The sequence below is a fragment of the Hyposmocoma kahamanoa genome, unplaced genomic scaffold (genome assembly GCF_003589595.1).
Source record: "Hyposmocoma kahamanoa isolate Upper Pololo Valley unplaced genomic scaffold, ASM358959v1 78, whole genome shotgun sequence".
NCBI lineage: Eukaryota > Metazoa > Arthropoda > Insecta > Lepidoptera > Cosmopterigidae > Hyposmocoma > Hyposmocoma kahamanoa.
In genome coordinates, this window is record NW_020653945.1 from 3,761,115 (window position 1) to 3,784,025 (window position 22,911).

Consider the following 22,911-nt stretch of genomic DNA (forward strand, 5'->3'; position numbering starts at 1 on the left):
GTATTAATAATTATAACAAACTAGTGGAGTAATTTCACAAAAAATAATTGAATATCAATTCAATAAAAATTTAATTAATGTAGTGTTATATTTTGTATGTTATATTTAGATAATTCAGGTTTTTTTTTTCAAATGCGGTAGCACCCCCCGGACAACATGAACGCCCCTAATGGCTTCCGAGACGCTACCCTAAGACTCTTCAGCGCCCACTGAGGGGCAGTAGGGATTACTTTGGGAAACTATTTTATTAGTAGATCACTACTAAGAAAAAAGTTAGTTTGTAAGTTAACTCGAAAAAAAAACAAACAATTTTTCATTTTTCAAAAAACATTAATAAATAAATCGCTCCGTTTTTTCTAAAATTGTTTTTTTTTTTCAGAGAAAGTAAAATAAAATAACTAAAATGAAGTAAAACACTAACTGTGATTAAAGTTATTATTTCACTTTATGAATACTGTAAATATGAATTATCACATGACACTCAACAACAACGAAGAGTTCGTTGCACCGCATTCAACTCAATCAAATTATAAACTAAACAATTGGAGAATTTCCCGTCCACAGATATAAACGTCAGTAAGTGTTGCCCATTTACTTTGAGCAATTTATGTAAGAAGACCGATAGGCTGATGAACAGCGGTGCAGAAGGCAAGCGGGAAACCACTGCACTGTTATGAAAAATAATATTAGCAAAAGAGATTAAAAAAATGTAATATGTAATATCAAATTTTTATTTTCATACTTTTAGGAAAAAAACTTTTGCAGAAAAGAGCAGTTCTTTTTCATTGCTTTTTTTATCTCAAAAAAAAAAGTTTTTTTAACAACAATTAAAGATTATAAGGATAAGGTTAGGCAACTACTGGTTTAGAGTAGAGAAATGTGAAACATTTTTTGATCATCGTTAAGACCACAGTATTTTAGAGTCTTTTTTCAAGGTCAAGTTCGTTATTTACAAGTACATCGAAGAATGCCAGTATGTGCATTGGGTATCCTATTATTGCTCTAATAGAACAAACATTTCAAAGTAATTGGTAATTACTTTATTCAAGCAACATGTAACTTTGTATCACTTGACAAGTAAGTAGTTATGTCCGCAAAAGTCAAACTAGATCAGGGACGTTGTGCGACCAAAATGGGCTAACGATTCTAGCAAAGCTAACTAACTATGAACGTAACTCCACATCTTACGTGTGGTCCAAATGTTTAGTACCTTAAAAGGTAGCTAATTGGAGTTAAAACCTTTATTGTATTACCTTTATTGATTGGTTATTTGATTTATAGTGAACTTAAAAGGATTGAAGCTTTTTAATAGAGCAATAATTTTAGTTTTAATTTAGATATTGACAACGAATATAGAATATACAGGCTTCTTAAAATGGGAAACCAAGCGATTTGTAACCGACTACAAAAAAGGAGGTTCTCAAATTCGACTGTACTTTTTTGTGTATATATTTACTATGACTGCTAATCTAGCGGGAAAAATAGTCGGTATACATTCCCATTTCAATTGAGAACTAATAGGGATATACGTAGACAAGAAAGATATACAAATGTTAATTATGTGGACTTATTATACTGAAAGATATTTATGCCTCTTGTACGATATTGCCATATTATTACTTCTTCTCTCAGTGCCTTTGGTTGGCTGGAAAAGATCTTTTTTAAAGATAAGTCCAACTTTTCTACCTTTCATATATATATTAAAATTTCTTTTGATTTTGTTTGGTGCAATAAAGAATATACTAAGTAATTAACGAAAGTAAAAAAGCTGATGCATAAAACTAATTTACTCCACACCGATTTTACGCCTATCAATTTATTTCAAAAACAATTGATTGTAATTATCATATTTTTAATTTGGCGACGATAAGCTCGAATATAAACTTCATAGTTTAATCCACCGGCGTAAAGTTATTACCGGTCTGTCTTTTTCCTACAGAATATAGTTGCTTCGGTGAATGTAGCCATGAGCTCCAACATCATTCCGCCCAGCATTTTTTACCATCGGATATCCGGACGTACGTTGGGATATCATCCCTTCTTACTCGATACTTTCAGACAAACAGCCCAGGAATGGAATTCCCTGCCTGCGTCTGTGTTTCCGAGCACATACGACTCAAGTATCTTTAAAGTACGACTGAACATCAACAGGCATCTTCTGGGCGAGCTCGTTTCATTGTAGACCCTATCTTTGCTTCAGGGCTAAATAGTGGTCCATTTACTTAAAATACTTAAAGATAACGACATTTCAATTTATGCCATATACTGTTGCTGAATTAGGTTCAGATATTTTAAAAATTTCTTAGGCGAAAATAATGTCGACATGCTAAATAAAACGCACATTTTCTTATTGAGTTGATTGAACAACTTTGTTACTTGTTATGCAAATTAGAAGCTCTTTGCTATAGTAATAAAGTCCAAGTACATTGATGAGTCAGAGCAGGGTTTTAAAGTGAGAAATTGCCAATTGAACATGGCTAGGTTTAGTTGAGATTTATAAGCGACTGTACTTTAAATGGCGACCTCGTAAATTTACTGATTTTGATATTACTGATCTCGTGCATGGTTTTCTAATTCTAACACAGCCAGGGTTTTTATATGTACTCAAACATTTATCAGAGAAACTTGAGCTTTAGTTTGAGCATAAACCATTGACTTACAATTATATGGACGTCGGGTCCACGCTAAAAAGTGTCCGAACTTATAGGGCGTTAAAATCGTATACAGAGCGTCATTCACGCTTTAGTCTTCGTTTGTTCGACTGACAGCGAAGCAAGCAAAATTAGACAGTACTGCGATGACATTACAATTTAAATTCAACGTTTTAGCTTGTTCATATTCCTTTACATGTCACTACGTTTAAATAGGTTGATTTGGGACATTTTTTTCGAGGTTTTTGTATTAGACCCGTCGTCCATTTATTTGTAAGTCAATGATTAAAATTCAATAATTTAACCAGCTGATTAAATAAACAATCATTTTTCCAGCAAAAATTATGTAAATTTTTAGGTAACGAAGTGTAATTTTCGACTCGATGGCCCACGTAACACTGATACATATATTTAATCAAGTTAAAATTATTGACGATTTGCCAATTATTATATGTCTGCCGCCAAGCATTAATGTCAGCATTACTGTGTTCCAGTTTTGAAGTACAAGGGTGCTGGTGAAATTACATTCACATGGGACTTGTCAACTTATGTCTCAGGGTGACGGGTGCAATGGCAGTGACCCTCAGATCTTTGCGATTTAAAGTGGCACAGCAACTGTTATGGATAGGCGTGTAGCTTACCATCAGGCGCACGACTTGATATTAAACGGAAAATAATTACGCACTAGGCGTAGAAATTCACCTACTATATCAAACACCGTATAGTGGCGACTTTTACAATTGTCCTCATTGCACGACCGGAGACAATTGGCCACTAATTACAATTGTTTATAAAGAGACACCCCGTTCGACGTGTTTGGATAACACGGCATCTGCATTTCGTTGTATGCGCAAGCGCAGGGTGAATGAAACATCTTTACAACCTGCCTTAGATTGCTATCGAAACTTGTTTACTAGTGCTACACTTTTAATTTTTAATGATTCCTTAAATAGAGTACGACATCCGTTTATAACAGGCAGTCAGGTAAATAACTTGAAAATAAAGAAGTACATTGAAAATTAAAGTATTTTTTCGGATCTAAATATTTGTTTTATTTTTTCAAATAAACTAACGCTTTGGGCCTGTGAAACTTTTGACCTGTCCCATGGTCACGGCTGGCTGAGAGGTAAAGTCATAAACCTTATATCGTTATATGTTCGAAAATAACGTAAATTGTTTTAAAAAACAATAACCCGACTGCAATAAAATAACTGAAAAGAGATAAAAAGACGGGTAATGTTTTGACTTTGACATTTTGTTAAAGAAAATAATAATATTAAATTTCGAAACACAAAACAGGTTATCGTTATCGATAGGAGACAGACCAATGCTTTATTTTTTGTAGATCTTTTCAAGATCTATAATTCCGTAATACTTAAATTTGATATATCTCTTGTGGTTTGTCCAGTATAAGATAATAACAACAAAAAATGACTACCCATATATATGAAAATAGGTTCAGCTGCGCATTATATTGCCCCTGAAAATGTGTGAAATACCCAAACCCGCACAGGACCAGTGTCGTGGACAATGGACTTCTCGGAGAAGATCCGTGCTCCTACTGGGATCTAATACTTCTTCAGAATCAGAAACTTTTGTGGACGTGGACACAACAAATCTCGAGGGTTTCATTTCAATATATTATGGTCTTAATCCTTAGTATGTATGTAATAATACATTCACATCAGTAACATATACATTTTTATTTCTATATTACTACGAAAGCCATGTAAAAGACGGACAAAACAAAGGATTATATTCACATTGCGTAAATCTTTATAAAAAAAATAATAAGTTGCCTACAACAATTGGCGTCAAAACAAATTGACATTTGGCAACACTAAATTTGGTTTCAAAAATCATGGGTGACAGTGAATATGTAACCATAACGTTCTCAAGCCTTTAACTACTGTAGTTTATGTTCCTCTTTAAAACATTTCATGGGAACAAAATAACAATGATATCGGAGAGTTAGACAAACATTCATATTTCTGAGTATGTAACACAATCTTATCTCAAGTAATGCTTGCAAACTGTAACTTATGGCGTGTGTTAGCGGAAACCGACAACTTAAAACAATGTTTAACGAAACATCTTTTGTATACATTCTTTGTTCTCAAACAATGAATGAATGATACTTTATAGGAAAGTAAATACGAACTTAAGCAAGGGAATTTGTAATATTTACAATTAAACATTGATTTTCATAGATTTCTCACAGATGGCGCTAAGGCAAAAAGTCCTTAAAATAAAAAAAATCTACTAGTATGTAAAGAAATTCGTAAAGTCTGCTGGTTTGGTAAACATAATGATATTCAATAAACTTATTCTAATCCATGATATTATATTAGCAATTAGGTAACATTAAGATCGTTTCAGTGTCAACATTATCATCACACAATTAACTTATTATTAGTGTAACAAACATGCAATTAAGTAATCATAGTGTCTGCTAAACGGCTGTGGATATCTCTTCCTGAACGTATTACACAGTCGCTTGATTCCTGATTGTTTCAAACCTCGGGAATGAGTTTGATATGTGCATGACAATCACGCCGATTATCTGGTCTGAGACTAAAGATCTGGATTTGGGGCACTACCCAGACCAGATCCGTCACTGTGGGTGCACCGTGCAAACTCGTGGGCTACCGAGGTCCTCATAGTCAATTTTTTTTTAAATAAAATAAGTGCACATTTGACCTCCATCCCTACTTATGGAAAGTGGCGATGAGCTCGTCTATGTAGCATGCACACCTAAATAATGCCTATTCACTCTAGCTTTGAAAAGGTCCAAGTTACAGCTTTCGAGGAATAAGTCAGCAGGGATCTCGACTCTGTATCCGCTCGCAAATGTGGAAGCGGAACGCTTCGTGCGATACGTTGGATTATCCAGTACATAGGTGTAGAACCCCAGCCCGCGTCTAGTCCACTGATGATCACACTCTCCGTGATATCCTCATCTTCAACTTTCATCAATCCTTCTCAACCCTTTCTGTAATATCCTTACTACACACTTTTATCCGTACCAAAGTATTTACACACATACATATTCTTAACAAACATAGATTGTATATTTAGTTTTTAGAAATACAATTAGTATATTGAATTTTTTATTGAATAGATATTCAAATATTTTTTGTGAAATTACTCCACTAGTTTGTTATATATATATATATTTAAATACAGCGAATAGCGACATCTCTCGCCAGGACTGGTAGCTGTAAAGGTACTAACTGGGTAATAAATCTCGCTACGACTAAAAAGTCGTTGAACAACCAAATACAAAGACAAGACGCAAGCACATAGAAAAATTCGTGAGGTCCGCTGGTTCGTTCCGTGGCTTAGTTGGTATAGCGTCTGGCACGGTAATTTAGAAGACGTCGGTTCGAATCCAAGGATTTTTTTGTGAGTGTTCGATTTTTACAATTAGTGTACTTATTAAATTTATTGGTATACTGTATTCATTTATTTACTTAGCAATAAGGATATTATAGTCCATTTGTTTAGGTACTTAACTAAATGTAAACAATGTTGATACATCTTTTTATTGAAACATAGACTTTACAAATCAATAGTTAAGTTAAGCTAAGAATTTGTATTTCGTATTCGAAGGTAACTGAAAATCATTTTATAAATGTATATTTCATTAAATAGACATCTCAAGATTGTTTACATTTAGTTAAGTACCTAAACAGATGGACTATGGCTTATTTCGTACTCACTGATATGAACAATAACTCATTACCTACTTGATAATTTTTACAATGAAGATTTCGTATTAGAACAACATGGAAATGATTCCCCTCAATCCACAAACAGAAGACGTATTTAACATTTCCAGACACGCGCGATTTCATGCCATAAACCTAAGGTATACATGCCAACACAAAATAAGTACCTCCAAGTAAATTGCCCTACACACAACGAATCTTAAAAGCTACTTTCTCTGATCTTACACAAAAGTTATTCAATCAATATTCAAAAGGTCCTGCGTACAGCGTACAGTAAACGTGTGTTGGATCAAAAAAACACTGAAGCGTTATTACCGAGGATAATTTGTATTCAACAGGTTAGGTTTAGACAAATACATCGTGCAGGTTATGGTTGGAATTAAACTGCGTTCGTATCTGTTGATCTAGTGGTCGAAGGCTCATTCTAAACACATGCAAATGTGAAGGCTGTCGCTAATACCGTTCTGGATCAGTTCTGGGAAAGGGTTAAAGTCAGAAAGGAACGGCATTGATATCTACAAATAATCAAGCTATAAAATGATTCAAAGCTTCCTTACAAAGTTTTTAAAATCATTTTTATGTCAGTCAGACAGTCTTCCTATAGGAGTTATGTATGTACGTAGAGAGTCAAATAACTACATCTGAAAGCGAAATATGATTTGAATGGAAAATGCTTTTCCACACAAGTTGTCAATATTTAGCAATTTTTTTTTTTTTGGAATCGTTCTATATAATTAATTCCGTAAATGTAGGTAAGTTGAACTACAACTAAAAAAGAATTTAATGTATATATTAATCCAATTTCTTTCAATTTCTTCATTGCCATCCTTAAATTCAACTTTACGAAAATAATACGAAAGCAATTTGGTGTCCCCGTAGAACCGTTTCTTATAGAACAAACTCACTAGGACTGCTCACAATTAAAAACATTAAAAAAGGCGATGCGTTGACTTCACTCCAGTTTTTAAAACGACTTGTTTCTCAAGGTACGAACTGTGAGAACCGAGATATTACCCTCCCGGTTCTACAAGCACGCCGCTCAGCGCAAAGCTCCGTAAAGCGCGCGACCATCTCAACACGGCCGCATCGCCTTGCAGACCGCGCTTTCATAAGCTCAACCAGTCCTAACTACAGGAAACTATCCAAACTAAGACTTACCCTCGGCGCCGTGAATCCTGGCCGCCAAGGTCGTCACCAGCAGGCACCAGGACAACAGTCGAATCCCATAATCCGGTATAAAGTTTCTCGACCACATTTTGTAGCACAACATTCACACATGGATCACACTCATTTGTTTTACTTCTGCGATGTCGCTTAACCACTCAAAATCAACACTCACGGAACTAAATGTAAAAACTCACACTTCATTTTGTTTTTGAACTGTTGTTACGTCGAAACATTGTATAAATTGGTCATTTTAGCGGTAAAACACGTTCGGAATAAACGAAAAGCCCGGTAGGAACATGCGCAGCCGCGTCCCGCTCGCATCTGACGGCTTTGTTCATAAATATACAGCGTACGGTAAATCAAAATGGCCGCCGTTGCGTCTGTGTGCGTGCGCGCAGCTTACAACGAACTTATTTTTAACACTTAGGTTCCTTTTCTTAACTGAAACTTAAGAAACATTAAGTTTAGTAATTAGTTTATGTTATTTGAGTCATGAATTTAAAGAAAATTCAGTAAAACACCGTGAGAATACGATTACGCACACATAGAAAAATACGCGGAGGAATGTTGATTCAATGGAGAAATCAAGCGATTCAGCAGGCAGAGGGCTCGCGCGACCAATCATAAAGCTTTTGGACTTTGTCGTACATAGCTTATATCACAGATGGCGTTAGTAACTGCAGTGAATTTACGAGGGGTGAATTTGAAACGATAGGGGTGGTTTTTATGTTCAAAGACCTTACAATAACGTACAAAATACTGCAGACGCACAAATAGTTTAAAAAGAAGCGTTATATTTAAGATTCAACTTTATTACGTAAATTTTAACTATTTGTTGGATGTTGATATTTAATCAATAAATTCGTTGCTACACAACTGTGAACTTGTTTTACAGAATAACAGTGAATTTGACCAAGCAGAAACGTGAAAATAACAAACAATGGCGACTTGCTATCAAAAACATCCGTTCGAAATCGAGTCCGAGGACCGACTTACAACGATTAACACCAAAATATTCGAAATCAAGAAAAAGATACAGTTGTCAGGTTTGTTGTAGGAATAGAAACGTATCTAGACCCTTTGTACTGTATCGTAACTTTGTACAGGTGTTTCTTTGACTAGTGGATAAATTGTGGGTATTTATTATGAAAACAAACCACTACCCGAAACGAACAAATAAAAAACAAACGTTGAAATGGAACACCAAATTTTTCCTAAATTCATATCATACTAAAATTTACTGTCTGTATTATCGATGGCCAAAGATACATCATGTATGCATGCACTATTTCTAATCTCTCGGATAGTTTGTATCAACTAGAACATGCACACGGTAGGATACATTTCAATAATCCCAAAGGTCTCCTACAAAGGGGGTATATTATATTAGATATGCATTTATATTGATTGACATTGTACTTACATACGCAGTTAACAGTTATTATTTCAAGTGTATCGATAAATTGTCTCCTCCGGATGTATCATTATCTTGTCAGCCGACATTAGTAGCATTGGCGTCCTTGGAGACAAACTATGCGATGAGGGATGGGTTCGAAACCCAAATAATATGGAATACACCTATATAGTAATATAGGTGTTTAGTATTCAAGGATTTAGAGATCAATTTCAAGTACTTAAGGAGTCACCGTACCTACTTATTGACGCGAAATTGGCTTGAGGTGATGATGTTTTACATTAAATGATGAGACGCGGTCGTTCGGATGTCATCGAAATCCTTGTAACCATAGAAAAGATATAAGGAAGATAGATTTTATGACGACCCATCCCCAATTACGTTTGAGTGTTTATTAAACATAATTGTTTAATAAACAAAGTAACATTTGTAAAGAGATTAAAATTAACTAGCCTATTACCCAGGTATAGAGATGGGCAAGCACCCGAGTTTTAACATTTAAATCGAGTTGAAACCCGTTAACGCCCAACATCGGGAGCAAAAATTATTTACAACTGGTCAACCGTGACCATGGAACCTGTAATGGGCCCGAAACGTTGGTTTGTTTGAAAAAATGTACGCGATTTAAATCCGGAAAATGGTTTCATTTCCTACGTAACAGTCGCGAAAACCTAAGAACACGATAAATATTAATTGTAAATCGAGTTTTGCTCATATTTAATGATATTTTTACAAAATGTTTATTGCTTTCTGATCTAGACGATTTGGTATGCCTTTCTATTGAATGGGTTAGCTTGAAAATCACATTTAAATATATATCGATACAAAAAATCTTTAGATCGCATGCACTTTAATCAATTTTCATAAAAATCTAATTATTCTTAGTAGTGACAATCCACAGAATTGCAATATTGTGGAGTTGCCTCTTTTTCGTCTACAAAAGATATTTTACACCGAAATTTGTAATAAGTATGGAATTATACCAAATTCAATAGCTTGTGAAAGAGCTCGTCCAAAGAAATACGTACCTTATCTATTTCTGCCGCCAAGCAGTAATGTCAGTATTACTATATTCCGGTTTTGAAGTGTAAGGAGTGCTGGTGAAATTACAGGCACATGGGACTTGTCAACTTATGTCTCAGAGTCACGGGCGCAGTGGCAATGCACCTCAGATCTTTGCGATTTAGCTGCTGCTGTGTGGCACTGCAACAGTTATACACAGGCGTGTAGTTTACCATGAGGCGCACGACTTGTTAGTCCTGTCACTTGATATTATAAAATGAAGTCCGTATTCGCCTTTTCAGCCCTTGATTTTGGGCAGAAATGGGTTAAAACTTTTGTTAAGGCTTTGGTGACTAACTCGGTGACGGGTTGATTAGATTTTAATCCACTGCCCATCTCTACTTAGGTTACAATCATTTTCATGTTGCCGTTCGGACGTTGACGCTTCCATACGGAAGTAGAAACAGCTGATGCAAAACACATAACGACTTTTTTACTCTTATTACATGAATGTATAACTTTTTCCGACTAATTCAAATTCAAACCATCTTTATTTCATAGGTAAGCAAATTACACTTGAAATCGTCTAAGTAGTTAAAGTCTACTGCTCTTTCGTAAGTCAGAGTCACCTGAGAAGTATGAGCAAGAAACTCAGGGTTGCGCTTTTAAATATACATTGAATACATTTCACTTTAACAATATTTATTTCAAACGTCATAGATTGATACTACCTGCATGCTAAAGGGATCACTGCCCACTTTCCCCTTATGTGAATTTGTGACTTTGTGAAGAAGACTCAAGAATTGCTTTTTTATGTAGACTGAATTATACATATTACGTTAATTTTTAAGAGGGCCAACGCAAATCTTACTACGAGGAGAATGAGCAAGAGAAACGACAAAACAATAACCTGATAGACACGCTGAAGAAGGAAATCAAACTGAGAATCAATGAACTAGCGCAAGCCAGAGCTGTCGTCAGCGACGAAGAGATCCAAATCAAGAAATATCTGAATGATGTTTGTCCCATTGGGAATAAGAATACTGATCAGGTAATTTTGGACGATATCTAGGCATCAGGTTTCCAAGGATATAAAAAAAGTACTCCAGTTAATAACCCAAGTTCCTTGATCTATCTACACTAGGTTTGAAAGCACGTAAAGTCCATAAGGCTTATCGGGCCAGCGTAATGAACTAGCAAATTGGAGCCTAAATATTTTCGTTGGAGAAGACGTTATGCTTTAAAAAAAAGTATAATACATAAAGTTAACGATGGTGATGAATATATTAATATCACTAATGAGTGAAATAAACAATCACGTATCGATGCCTTTTCTCAAACTCGTATCGTACAAAGAGCGATTTATTCAGGAGATAGCAAAACTTTCTATTTATTTTATATTTCTTATCAAGGGTGTTAATTAGGATGCATTACTTTGAGAATATGTCAAATCCAGTGTGTAAATATGAGGTGAAATCGAGCTGCAAAATTTGTATGCATATACAATCCATTCTTAGCATTTCAGTAACTTTGTTCTTTAAGATACGAGTTTGAGTAAGTAAGGCGACGATATGATATCTTCATTCAGCTTAATTAATAAATGTCTTTCTCACAGATAATGCATAATCTAGATCTAAAGGTAATCGAACAAAGGAAGATGCTAGATCTCCTAAAATACGAGAGAAGAAAGAAAAAGTCAAAGCTGAAAGAATTGGAGAAGGAGTACGAATATTTGCTCATCGAAAGCACAAAAGGAGAGCTTGTGAAGTCTAAAATACACAGTGCGGCGAGGAAGGTTTGTCTATTTTCATAGTTACTTAGATTTGGACTTTAAAATGACGGTGCAAGTATTGACTGGACGTGATACAAAATAAATGTACAACAAACAAAACAAAATTAAAAAACCCTCGATTCAAAACAGTACACTCCAAAAAGTCCTTACCTATTTCTGCCGCCAAGCCGTAATATGAGCATTACTGCGTTCCGGTTTTGGAGGGTAAGGATGCTGGAGATTATATAGGCACATGGGACTTGGTGATTTATGTCACGAGGTGACAGGTGCAGTGGCAGTGCCCCTCAGATTCTGTGATTTAATGCTCTGAGTGTCACATCAACTGTTATGGACAGGCGTGTCACCAACCACCAGGCCCACGCCTTGTTCGTCCCATCACTTGATATTATAAAAAAAGTTAATAAAGCGTGAAACACACAGAGAACGGGTGCGGGTCGAGCGCATGTCGGGTCGGGAGCACGGCGGGTCTAATCTGTGTAGACACGTAATAATAATAATTACAACCGCCGTACTCCCGACCTGTCACGCACCCGACCCGCACCCGTTCTCTGTGTGTTTCACGCTTTACGTCACTATCCATAAGCTAATAACTCGTCGAGACCAATTTAATGAACCCAAATACGATAGTTCTACGGTAAGTTGTTAAGGAATTGGGTAATTTGCTGATTATCCTGGTTGCAGCATCTGATAAAGGTTATCATATTATTGTAATGGTATTATTAGAATAATTTCCATACTATAGTAAATTTCAAGTCCATGGGACAGGTGGAAACAAAATAAATATTCACTGTGTGACTGAGATCCCTACACTAAATGGGAAACGAGCTGATGATGATATTCATTAATGACGCTGAAAACCATCCCGATTAAGTAGGCCTTCAAATTAAATAAACACTTTGAGATCAATCCATCAGACAAACAAAAAAAGGCTTCTAACTTATAGAATGTACTCGTAGTACAGCACAGCACAGCACAATATCTTTATTTGCGTTCCACAATGGTATACAACGTGTTATAACAACCTCTTTTTGCTTCGAGGATTAAAAACTGAACTAAATGGTAAGTGACACGCCTGGCCCTAGCACTCATTGTGCCACTCAGAAATTAGAATCGCAAAGATCTGAGGGGCACTATCACTGGCCTCCGTGGCCGAACGGTTATCATGCCTGCCACTGCCACGCAGAGGTCCCAGGTTCGATTCCCGGGTCGGGAGAAATATTTGTATGGCCTACATTTATTTCTCTCGTGAGTTTGGGTGTAATTTGTGATTGTCTATGTGTGTGTCCATGGCACTCGCGACACAGGGTTTCCCTAGTGCAGATCTAATAATAATAATATCTTTTTATTGAGTCAATACAATTACATGGTATCTTAAAAATTACATGACATTATTTAAGGAACATTTTAAGTATGGTTGATCTATAGCGCCCGTACTAGTTTTTAATAAAACTGTATGACAGACGCTACGTCTTCCTCCAGATTTCTTACAGACATTATAATGCCAAAGACATTTAACACGACAAGAGAGTGCAGGTAAAGTATGACAAATAAATTATAATAAACTATGTGTGGTGTGAAGGAACGTGAGTGTCTGTGTATGAGTGTGTGTGTGTGTGTGTGTGCGTGTGTGTGTGTGTAAGTGTGTGTGTTAGTGTGTGTGCGTGTTTGTGTACGTGTGGATTCAGTCCATAAAAATCAGTTTATGTATATATATGAACTATGTATATAAAAGCTTTACCATGGTTTAGTAATTAAGTCCTCCGTTGCAGCAAAACTTAGTTTCTGTAACCAGTCCTTCAATGTAGGTTTAAGCTTTCTTAATGGTAAGGTGTAGATATCCAGAATTTTGTTTATTTTATTATATACAGAGGAACTGCGAACATAGTACTGTCTAGCCGCAAGAGAAGTTTTATGGGGGATGGGTTGACATACTCTATATTTCATGCGTTTGTTTATTATATTGACATCTAAAGGGAGAGAAGAGTGTTTACGTAGTATCAATTGAAGGACATAAAGTTGTCTTACTGTGAGAACTTCACAGTCCATGTACAGCTTAGTAGTTGGATATAGGAACGATTTTTTGGTTATTAATTTAAGGACAGTTCTCTGCGCTCTTTCCAGCTTTAGAAAGTGGGAAGCACAAGCACCACCCCAGGCCGGAATACAATATGTCAAAATAGACTGCGCTAGGGCAAAGTATACCATCTTTAATGTGTTCCAATCGGCAGAAACTCTTAATTTTCTAAAAACAGGCATGAGTTTACGAACACGAGATGTCATAGTATCAAGATGTGTCGACCAGCTTAAGGTGCTATCGAGGTGAACGCCGAGATATTTAATAGTTTCTGTACGAGTCAAATTCAGGCAGGCACAGGAGTCATCAAAGATATCACAGTTATGCATTTTAATATTGAAGGTATCTATTTTAGGTTGAGTAATTTTAGATGCAGAAAAGGTAATATATTTAGTTTTATTGACATTTAAAGTAAGCAAGTTTTCACTAAGCCAGTTAGCAGTTTTACGCAGTGCATTCTCAGTATGCTCACGGGCATGTTCCCACGTGACCCCATGAGTCAACAGGACTGTGTCATCAGCGTAGGTAATTATGTTACAGTTTGGGATTTTCATTTGACAGAGATTATTTATATATATCAAGAACAGGGTAGGCCCAAGCACACTTCCTTGAGGAACGCCGTAACTTACATATTCATCGTCACTAACAAAAGCATCCACCTTTACACACTGTCTACGTCCCATGAGGTAATCGTGAAAAATATTTAGAGCCACTCCCCTTATACCGATAGCCTCCATTTTGTGTGTCAGTATGGGTACAGAAACGGTATCAAATGCTTTCGATAGATCAAGGAATGTTCCAATGACTTTATATTTTTTATCTATATTTTTAACAATGAAATCGGTGAGTTTAATAACCCCATCTTCAGTTGACAAACCTTTCCTGAACCCATACTGATTTTCAGACAGAATATTATATCTATCTAGGAAGCCGGTCAATCTCACATTTAAAATCTTTTCTAAAATTTTCGACAAGGAAGTGAGGACAGAAATGGGTCTGTAATTATTAAGATCCCGCTTATCTCCACCTTTATGTATAGGATGCACCAATGCTCTTTTAAAAACGTTTGGGAAGACCCCTGACCGAAGACAAAGATTACATACATGTGTAATAACAGGAGTAAGAGGGCCTCGAGCGGATTTGAGAACAGTAGATGAAATTCCGTCATATCCCACGGCGCTGTCAGCACGAAGACCAGCGATCACATTGTCTACTTCACTTTCAGTTGTCTCCAGGAGTGCCATGGAGTTACCCAGCAAATTCACATTATCAGGTAGAGACGGTTTGTTGATACTAATTGTCGAAAACTGTTGAGCCTGACGGACTCCGGATGCAAGGTGGTAGCCAATGTTACCAAAATATTTATTTACCATATTTAAGGATGTTTTAGGTGCACTTGTTAGATTTAACAGCTCTTTAGACGGAAGGGATTTAGTGCGTAGGTTACTTATATTTTTAATGACATTCCAAGTGGCTTTCGGGTTGTGCTTAGCTTTTTGTAGTTCATTTTGCTCATAAATACGTTTTAATTTTTTTAAAAGCTTATTACAAAAATTACGATACCTAAGGAATGTAATTTTGATTATTACATTATTTTTATTATTTTTTACCATTTTATGCAAACGGTCTCGATTTCGGATACACCTTAGGATTCCCGGGGTGATCCAGGGTTTTGTAATCCGTTTCCTGCATGATACCCTGACAACACTGGTATTATGTACTATACACATCGATATATTTGACACTAACATTTCGGCAGCAATGTTTGCATTTTTACAACTGAGAATGGGTGAGAAATCAGTTTGCGCTATTTCATTTACTACGTTTTGGTAGTTAATACGTGAATGTATGCTAGAGTGAGAAATATTCTTATTTTGATCAATGCATGTGAGAATCGGAGCGTGATCTGTGAAACCAGAGTCAAAAACTAAAGTAACAGCTTTTCTGTTAGACCGAAGCATGATATGATCTAGACAACTTTTATCATGAGTAATAAACGAGTGCGCAGGTAACAGACCATGAGATGCGAGGAGATTCAAATAGGACTCCGATTTAGGATCGTTTGTATCACATAAAATATTGATATTAATGTCGCCAATAACCGCAATTGTTTCGTAAGCTGCAAGAGAAGTAATCAAATTATTTAAAGAGATCAAGAAGTTGTCAATATTTTTGTTTGCAGGCGAACGATATACAGCCACAAATGCAATGGTATTTTTATAAGTGAACGTAAGACCGCTAGCATCACACAGGCTTGACACTAATACGTCACAAGTAATCTGCGTTTTGACAAATATGATTACACCATCATTTTGATTTTGTGTAGTAGAACGATGGGAGTTGAAGCCAATGAGGTCCGGAATATTAACCACTTTGCTGAGCCAACACTCGGTTAAAATAATTATATCCGGATTTAAGTCCAGTCTGTTTAAGAATAATGTAAGTTCATCAAAATTTCGGTTTATGCTTCTTATATTCACATGAAAAATTTTTAGACTATTTCGGGTAGGATCAATGTACGATAAACACTCATCTGGCGAACAATAGAAAGAATCGTAATGTTGTAAATCATCTACGTCATTATTTAATTGGTCGATATTCATAATAAATTTGATAAATTATATTTGAAGCAATTTAGGGGATCATTTGAACAGTTAAATTGTATATCTTTAGGTGTGGTTGTTTTTATTTTACATTTTATAATTTGAGCATATGTTATTTTATATGATGGACTGCAAGTATGGAAATGTGTTTCATGTAGTGGACAATTAATTGTGTTTAAGATGTGTGGTTTGGAGCTTGGGTGTGTAAGACTGTAAAGTGTGTGTGGATGGTTGTGTAACTTCGAGTTTTTTAGTGTATAGTGTATTTGACAGTATGTTATGTGCAATTTGATAAAATATGTAAAAATAGCTAAGAAAGAAATGATTAAGAATCCAAGAAGGCCAAAAAAACTAAAAAACAGTAAATAGCACAAAATAATTAAAAAAATTAAAAGGAATGCGAAAAGGAAAGGTCTCTTATTTTCATGGTTAACGAAAACTAGTCACTTCTTCTTCTCCAGTTTTGCTAGATCCGTTTCGGAGTCTACACGAACAGTGTTTTCACCTTCTTTTTTTCTCAAATATATCCTTCCACGGGAGGTCCAGCAGAAAGAGTAGCCATTTGTGTTTGCAAAACTTCTCGCGAGAAAGAATAATCTTCTCATTTTTGGTGTTAAATTCTCAGAAATAAAAATAGGCTGAGAAGCCCCCTGGATATGTATATGTTCTGTACTGAATTTATTATCTCTGTGAGCATTGTTAAAGTTCTTTATGCTCGTTAACACCTTTTCCTTTACAAGTATACTATTTAAGTTGCAAACAATAGGCTTGTATGTCGGCACCTTAGTGTTGACCCTGTAAATATCACAAATATCTGAAGGAGCCGCATCAACGTTCAAAGCTAATATAATTTTTTGAAATAATTTTAAAAGGTCTTCCTTTGTTTCAGATTTAGGAACTGGAATGTTACGGATTTCAATGCTAGATGACCTATTTTGTCTTTCAAAAGTTTCCAGTTTTTCTTCCAGGTTTCTAATATAGGCACTATTTGTATATTCTTTCTGCTCTTTCTCCATCTTGAGAACCTTTTCCTTCAGTTCCGTGTTTTGTTGAGAGAGAAACTCTATGGATGAATGTATATCCTCGTTCTGTTTTCTTATTTCTGTGATTGAATTTTGAAGAGAATTTAATTTTTTGTCCTGTTGATCTCTTATATCAGTAACAGAGCACTGTAAATTGGCCAATTTATGGTCTTGTTCCTCCTTGAACTCTTTAAACATAGACCTCATATTATCCATAAGATCATTCAGGGTTATCTCTTCACGAGGTCGTTTCTGTCTAAAGGTTACGGAATGTTCTTTGCCATATGGTGTAGAACCCGCAAGGTCTGGCTCTGACTCGCTACGTGCAGGGGAGGCGGTGGGCTGGGGGGGGAGTTCTCTTTAGAGGCATATCGAATGAATCGATTTTTTTTTTTCAGAGTCGTAGGACAACGCCAAGATGTTAATCAGTAATGTAAAGTTTAACAATGAATTATGAATTAGCCACTTAACAGGTAGCAGGGTTTGCGTAGAGTAAAGTTCACGTAGCACGAAGCACGTCGTAGAGCCGTAGCGTCCCGCCCCCAAACGTAGTAGCACGAAGTGTAAGTGACGTCAGTAGCGCGCTCAGTGCTACAGCTAATTTCGCGGCGTGATGTCAGGTAGATTGTGGTCGAACGGCAACAACGGTTGACTGCGGATTTCGGGTCGTCGGTTCGAGCCGCTCGGCGGCACGACAATTGTAGTTACTCAAATCGCCGCACAAAATCCACACAGAGCACCAAGCTGCTATCTCGGTCGCACTCCCCCCGAGGGGAGGAAAACAGGTAAGAGCCGTTCAAGAGCGACAAGAAAACGAAACCGACACCGCTCACCAATCACAGCAGCACGAGCACAAATTCAAAACAACAATCAGCGAGCGCACAGCCGCACAACCGCTCTCCGCCGCTATACAAGGAAGACTCGAGAGATCTATGTTGAGTGTGTGCGTTATTATTATTATATATAATTTGAGAAGTCCCATGTTCCTGTAATTTGCACCCATCAGCACCTTGACCCTTCAAAATCGGAACGCAGTAATGTTCACATTACTGCTTGGCGGCAGAAATAGGTAAGTAAGTTGGCTCTTCTAATTATTGATCTTTCACAACAAAATATCTTTTGCTACATCAGTCATAGAGAAGTAAGTTATTATCTGATAATTTACTTTTCAGAACGTTTCACACTTGGAAAATGAGATCCACAAAGTCCTCATTCAATGGACAGAAGCTGAATTAGTGAAAAAGAAATACTTTTCTATCAGGTAAGGAAAAATAATAAGGAAAAAAAAACTGAATTAAAATGCTATGCTGTTCGTTACAGACAGGCGCTGGTTGACGACTCTGTGAAATTCGAGAGTTCTTTGAGTCATATGGAGCAGCTTTTGAAAAACCAGAGAGATGAAATCAAGAAATTGGAGGTGTGTATATGTAGTACAACGACACACAATAAGAACATTGTAAAAGAATAATCAAGAATGCACCAAGTCATGCAAATGTATATATAGGTACTACCAACGAAGTGACTGAATCCTTCATCAGGCGTGAACTCCCACGCTTTGATTTTATCTTCTTAAAATCAAAATGTTTATAGTTTTTCGTATTTTGTTGTGTATAACACAACTCAGACAGGTATAATAATCCTAAAAAGGAGTTATTTCAGGAGATTTTGTTATATATATAAGTGCTTTCTTGTTTGTATTAATGCCAACAATATGATTTATGCGTTTACGGCTCTTGAAAAAATAAATCTATATACACTTTTTTAAATTTCAACATGGAGCACCAGCCTTTGATCAAAAAGTTCAAGCCCAGCGGTTTTTCAATAAGGATCATAATTCTGTCTGTTTTTAGAATAAGACCAATGTCCGGACGTGGACACTTTCTGACCCATACACAAGAAATTAATGAATAAAGAGCGAAGAAACCTGTTCTATTCCATAAATCTATTTTTAAACATTAACTGTAATTTGATTCGTCCTCAGTTTGTTCGTGAAGAAGCAACGGAGATGCGTATGCGCGCATCTATTGCTACAGGAACGGAGGCTGCGCGTGCGCATGATGCAGAACATGCCCGGGTCACGGAGCGAGCCTACTTCACGCAGAGGTTCGAAGAGAGGAAAAGAGAACTGGAGAAACTTGAAAAGAGGATCTTTCCACCGCCTGGTAAAAAAAATCCTATCTACACCACATCAGCTTATTGTAATTGATCCATGTCTGTAACTACTATCCTGAAAACTGCAGGTTGTAATCGCACTGGTTAAAAATACTTTTAATTTTTATAGAATTGTACCTCTCCGTCTCATGGACCAATCACGCGCTTCCTACCATACCTTACATTATACAAGTGTAACGAAAAGTAAAAAAAAAACAGTAACTTTAAATGACAATTGTACACGTGATAATAAACGATTGTAGCAAAAAAAAAAAATTTACGCACTCGTACAAAAACCGCATGGATCGTGAACATTTTATGGGAGGATTTTTAACCGACTTAAAAAAGAAGGAGAATTCGACTGTATCTATATATCATTCTATTCATATCTATATTCTACTCTATACTCATTACAACATTTGTGAACCGATTTTGACGATTGTTTTTTTTTTTGTTGGAAAGAGGATACCTCGGTATTGATCCCATTTAAATTTGTAGAAAATATCCCACTTCTAAGGGTGGCAAACTAGGGGACTTTCCGGTAACCGATTTCAATAAAACTTGGCAAATAGATGTAATTCCACGAATTTTTGAGGTCGGTCATTTAAAAAATAATTTGTAATTAAGTTTTTTATCTCGAATTCATGATACGTTGTTACGTAGATCAATAACTAAAATCGACCCCTCCTATGTAAAGTATCGTATGTCGAAATTGTCAAGTTTACAAGAGAGCGTTTTAAAGTTTTGAATTCACTAAAATGAGCATAACACGTGACTTTAGCATGTCTCAGTTTTATTCGGCAAAACTCGTTACTCACATAGAGTATCCTAGATATCGGTTAGATGAACAACCACAAATTCAATTCCCAAATCCAAACTTTAAAACGCTCATTGTAAACTTGGCAATTTCGACATACGATGCTTTACGTAGGAGAGGTCGAAATGTTGTCGAGCATTTCTATTCTACGATATATGATCTAGGTATTGTTTTTAACAATTTGTAATGATTTTGATATTATTTCCAGCGCGCCCAATTCGCACGGAATCGAACAGATCAACAGAAGGCGATGTGATCACCGAAGAAGCCACTGCTGCTCAGCAGATGGAGGACATCTTCCAGAGGTTAATGAAACTTACTGGTAAGTATTTGTATCAACACTAAAGACGCGTTCTCATTATGTCGTAACGTTTTATGTATCGTTGACTCTCTGTGACGACTATCTGTCGTGGATGTTTATTTTATCATTGAACGACTGTCGTGTCTAGCTATTCCCATTAGATCCTAGCTAGACATCCTCCGGTCCTTCCAACCGCGTAGGAATTTCGGAACTGGAGAGACGCTGTTTTTCGATGTCACGTAGTGAGCGTGCGTTACAGCTCCGCCACCAAGGGAGATTTGGTTGTCGGATTAGAGTCGACGGCTCAGCGGTGGCAACCATTAGTCAGCGTGCCTACAGCTCCGATACCTATCGGGAAAATAGGGAGGGCGCTATACGTGCACCTGGGGCGGCTCACCTAAGGCCTTACAGAGGACGCAGTGCAGACGGGCTGATCTGGGGTTAGAAACCTGACTTAGATGGTCCCTGCGCAGGTCATAGTGCGCTTCTCGTATACCTTAAGGGTCGGTAAGGAGAGTCGCCATTATCAAAAGTAATGTAGAAAGATATGTAGCTGTTCCCACTGGAACGTGACGACAATTTATTGGTTCACTGCAGCCACCTTGTCGTTTTCGTGACAGAATAGTTTGAAGCAGCGATTATCTGTCGTCACATTTTTATCTTGACGTTTATTTATCGTCAGACGACTGTCGTTCTAGCTCTTCTGATTGTCACGACAGTCTGTCGACGTAACGTCAAAAAAGTCGTGAACGACAGTTAGTCGTGTCGTACTGTCTGAACAACTTCATTTAAATATACAGGCCACGACACTTTAAACTGCAGGACTATCTGTCGTCACGGCATAATGGGAACCCGCCCTTAGACGTCCAACTGGACACGAATCTAAGGTACCCAATGTGGATCACATAGAACCATTACGGTTTACTAGAAATGTATTTGAAGAGTAATTAGAATAATTTTATTAGCATTTGATTATGAAAGATTCTTGCTGATGATGGTACTCGAAACTTTCTGGTTACAAATCGGGCAATTACTTATTACTACTTTACATCCGGTTCATATTATATACCGAGTATCGTTTATTTCGGAATATTAATAGCATAATTAACCTTAATGTAACCGCAGTTAAGAATATAAAGAGACCATGTCATATTTTGACATTAAGTCGCAGAACAATTCGTCCAGGGAAGTATTCTGCCACTTTACCCATTTCTGCTGCCAAGCAGGAATGTGAGAATTAAATAGAAAAAAGATAAGGGTGTTGGTGAAATTACAGGTACTCAGGACTTATCAACTTATGTCTCAGGGTGACGGGCGCAGTGGCATAGCCTCTTAGATGCTCTGAGTGGCACTGCAACTGTCATGGATAGGCATGTCGCTTAGTACCCTGCACACAACTTGTCCCACCCGTCCCTTGGTATAATAAAAAAAGTAGATGATAATCACTTGTTTCCTAAAACAGGAGTAACAGACGCAGAAGAAGTATTCGATCGTTTCCGCGCGCAAAGGGAGACGTCGAAGCGCCTGGCGTATCTACAGCAGACCACGGAGGAGGAGAAGCTTCAACTTGAACACACGCAGACTACACTCATGGCTGAGCTGGAAGCTTTTAAGTTCGCCTCTGTTAAGGATAAAGACGAGTGAGTTGATGCTTAAAGCCTATTGTTCACATAATGGCAGTGAACAGTCTATGTAACGTATACTAATGGGGATCGATCTCATCGACGCGCTAATATGTTAAGGATGTCTGCTACGATATATTACAAGCATAATTTTATACTAGCTGGAGCACACAGTCAAATCAAAACGGAACAAAGTTTTAGTACAAATTACCTAAGGTCGTCAATTTACAGAATTTGGGATGAACCTAAGAAAAGTCTGTGCGGTTTTCGCCACTAGCTAACTTTAAACCATAATTCAAGGGGACTGTTAATCTCCATACTGCAGATCGCAACTCTGAAAAAGTTTAAAATTCCGTCTTCCATCAACGGCCTGGAAGTAGTTTATATTATGTAAATGGCTGAAAATATTAATTAATTCACCTTTAATATGAAATATAAGAATATGAGCTAAAATTATTTTCTAAACTTCAAATATGCGTGTCAATAGATGGCATCGTGTATTACAAACTAATTTATAAATTAACGCTTCCTAATGTGGGTAGATGGCGCTAATCGTAAAGAAAA

General features: G+C 36.7%; 3 protein-coding genes across 10 annotated transcripts in view; 1 reads left to right on the top strand and 2 right to left on the bottom strand.

The window, feature by feature from the left end:
• The window catches only part of LOC113233188 (neurogenic locus Notch protein), a 203,160-nt gene extending 195,320 nt beyond the window's left edge, over nt 1–7,840 (bottom strand). For all 8 annotated transcript variants that reach the window (XR_003310680.1, XR_003310679.1, XM_026468212.1 and 5 more), the window contains exon 1: nt 7,541–7,840. Coding sequence is in view for 6 of the 8 variants with exons in the window: in XM_026468212.1 (XP_026323997.1) it covers nt 7,541–7,652 (112 nt within the window). In the remaining 2 variants the exon portion in view is untranslated. The remainder of the gene's footprint in view (nt 1–7,540) is intronic.
• A 3,782-nt stretch (nt 7,841–11,622) lies between these two features.
• LOC113233066 lies at nt 11,623–22,369 on the top strand. The gene is made up of 6 exons (XM_026468032.1): nt 11,623–11,760; nt 18,629–18,717; nt 18,777–18,873; nt 19,438–19,618; nt 20,633–20,746; nt 22,188–22,369. Exons 1-6 carry the CDS (start codon nt 11,623–11,625, stop codon nt 22,367–22,369), a joined length of 801 nt encoding a protein of 266 aa, XP_026323817.1.
• Nucleotides 13,665–16,658, bottom strand: LOC113233065. Its single transcript, XM_026468031.1, has 2 exons — nt 14,982–16,658; nt 13,665–14,419 (listed from the first exon to the last, which is right to left on the bottom strand). Exons 1-2 carry the CDS (start codon nt 16,432–16,434, stop codon nt 14,409–14,411), a joined length of 1,464 nt encoding a protein of 487 aa, XP_026323816.1. The 5' UTR covers nt 16,435–16,658; the 3' UTR covers nt 13,665–14,408.
• Nucleotides 22,370–22,911: the final 542 nt, after the last annotated feature.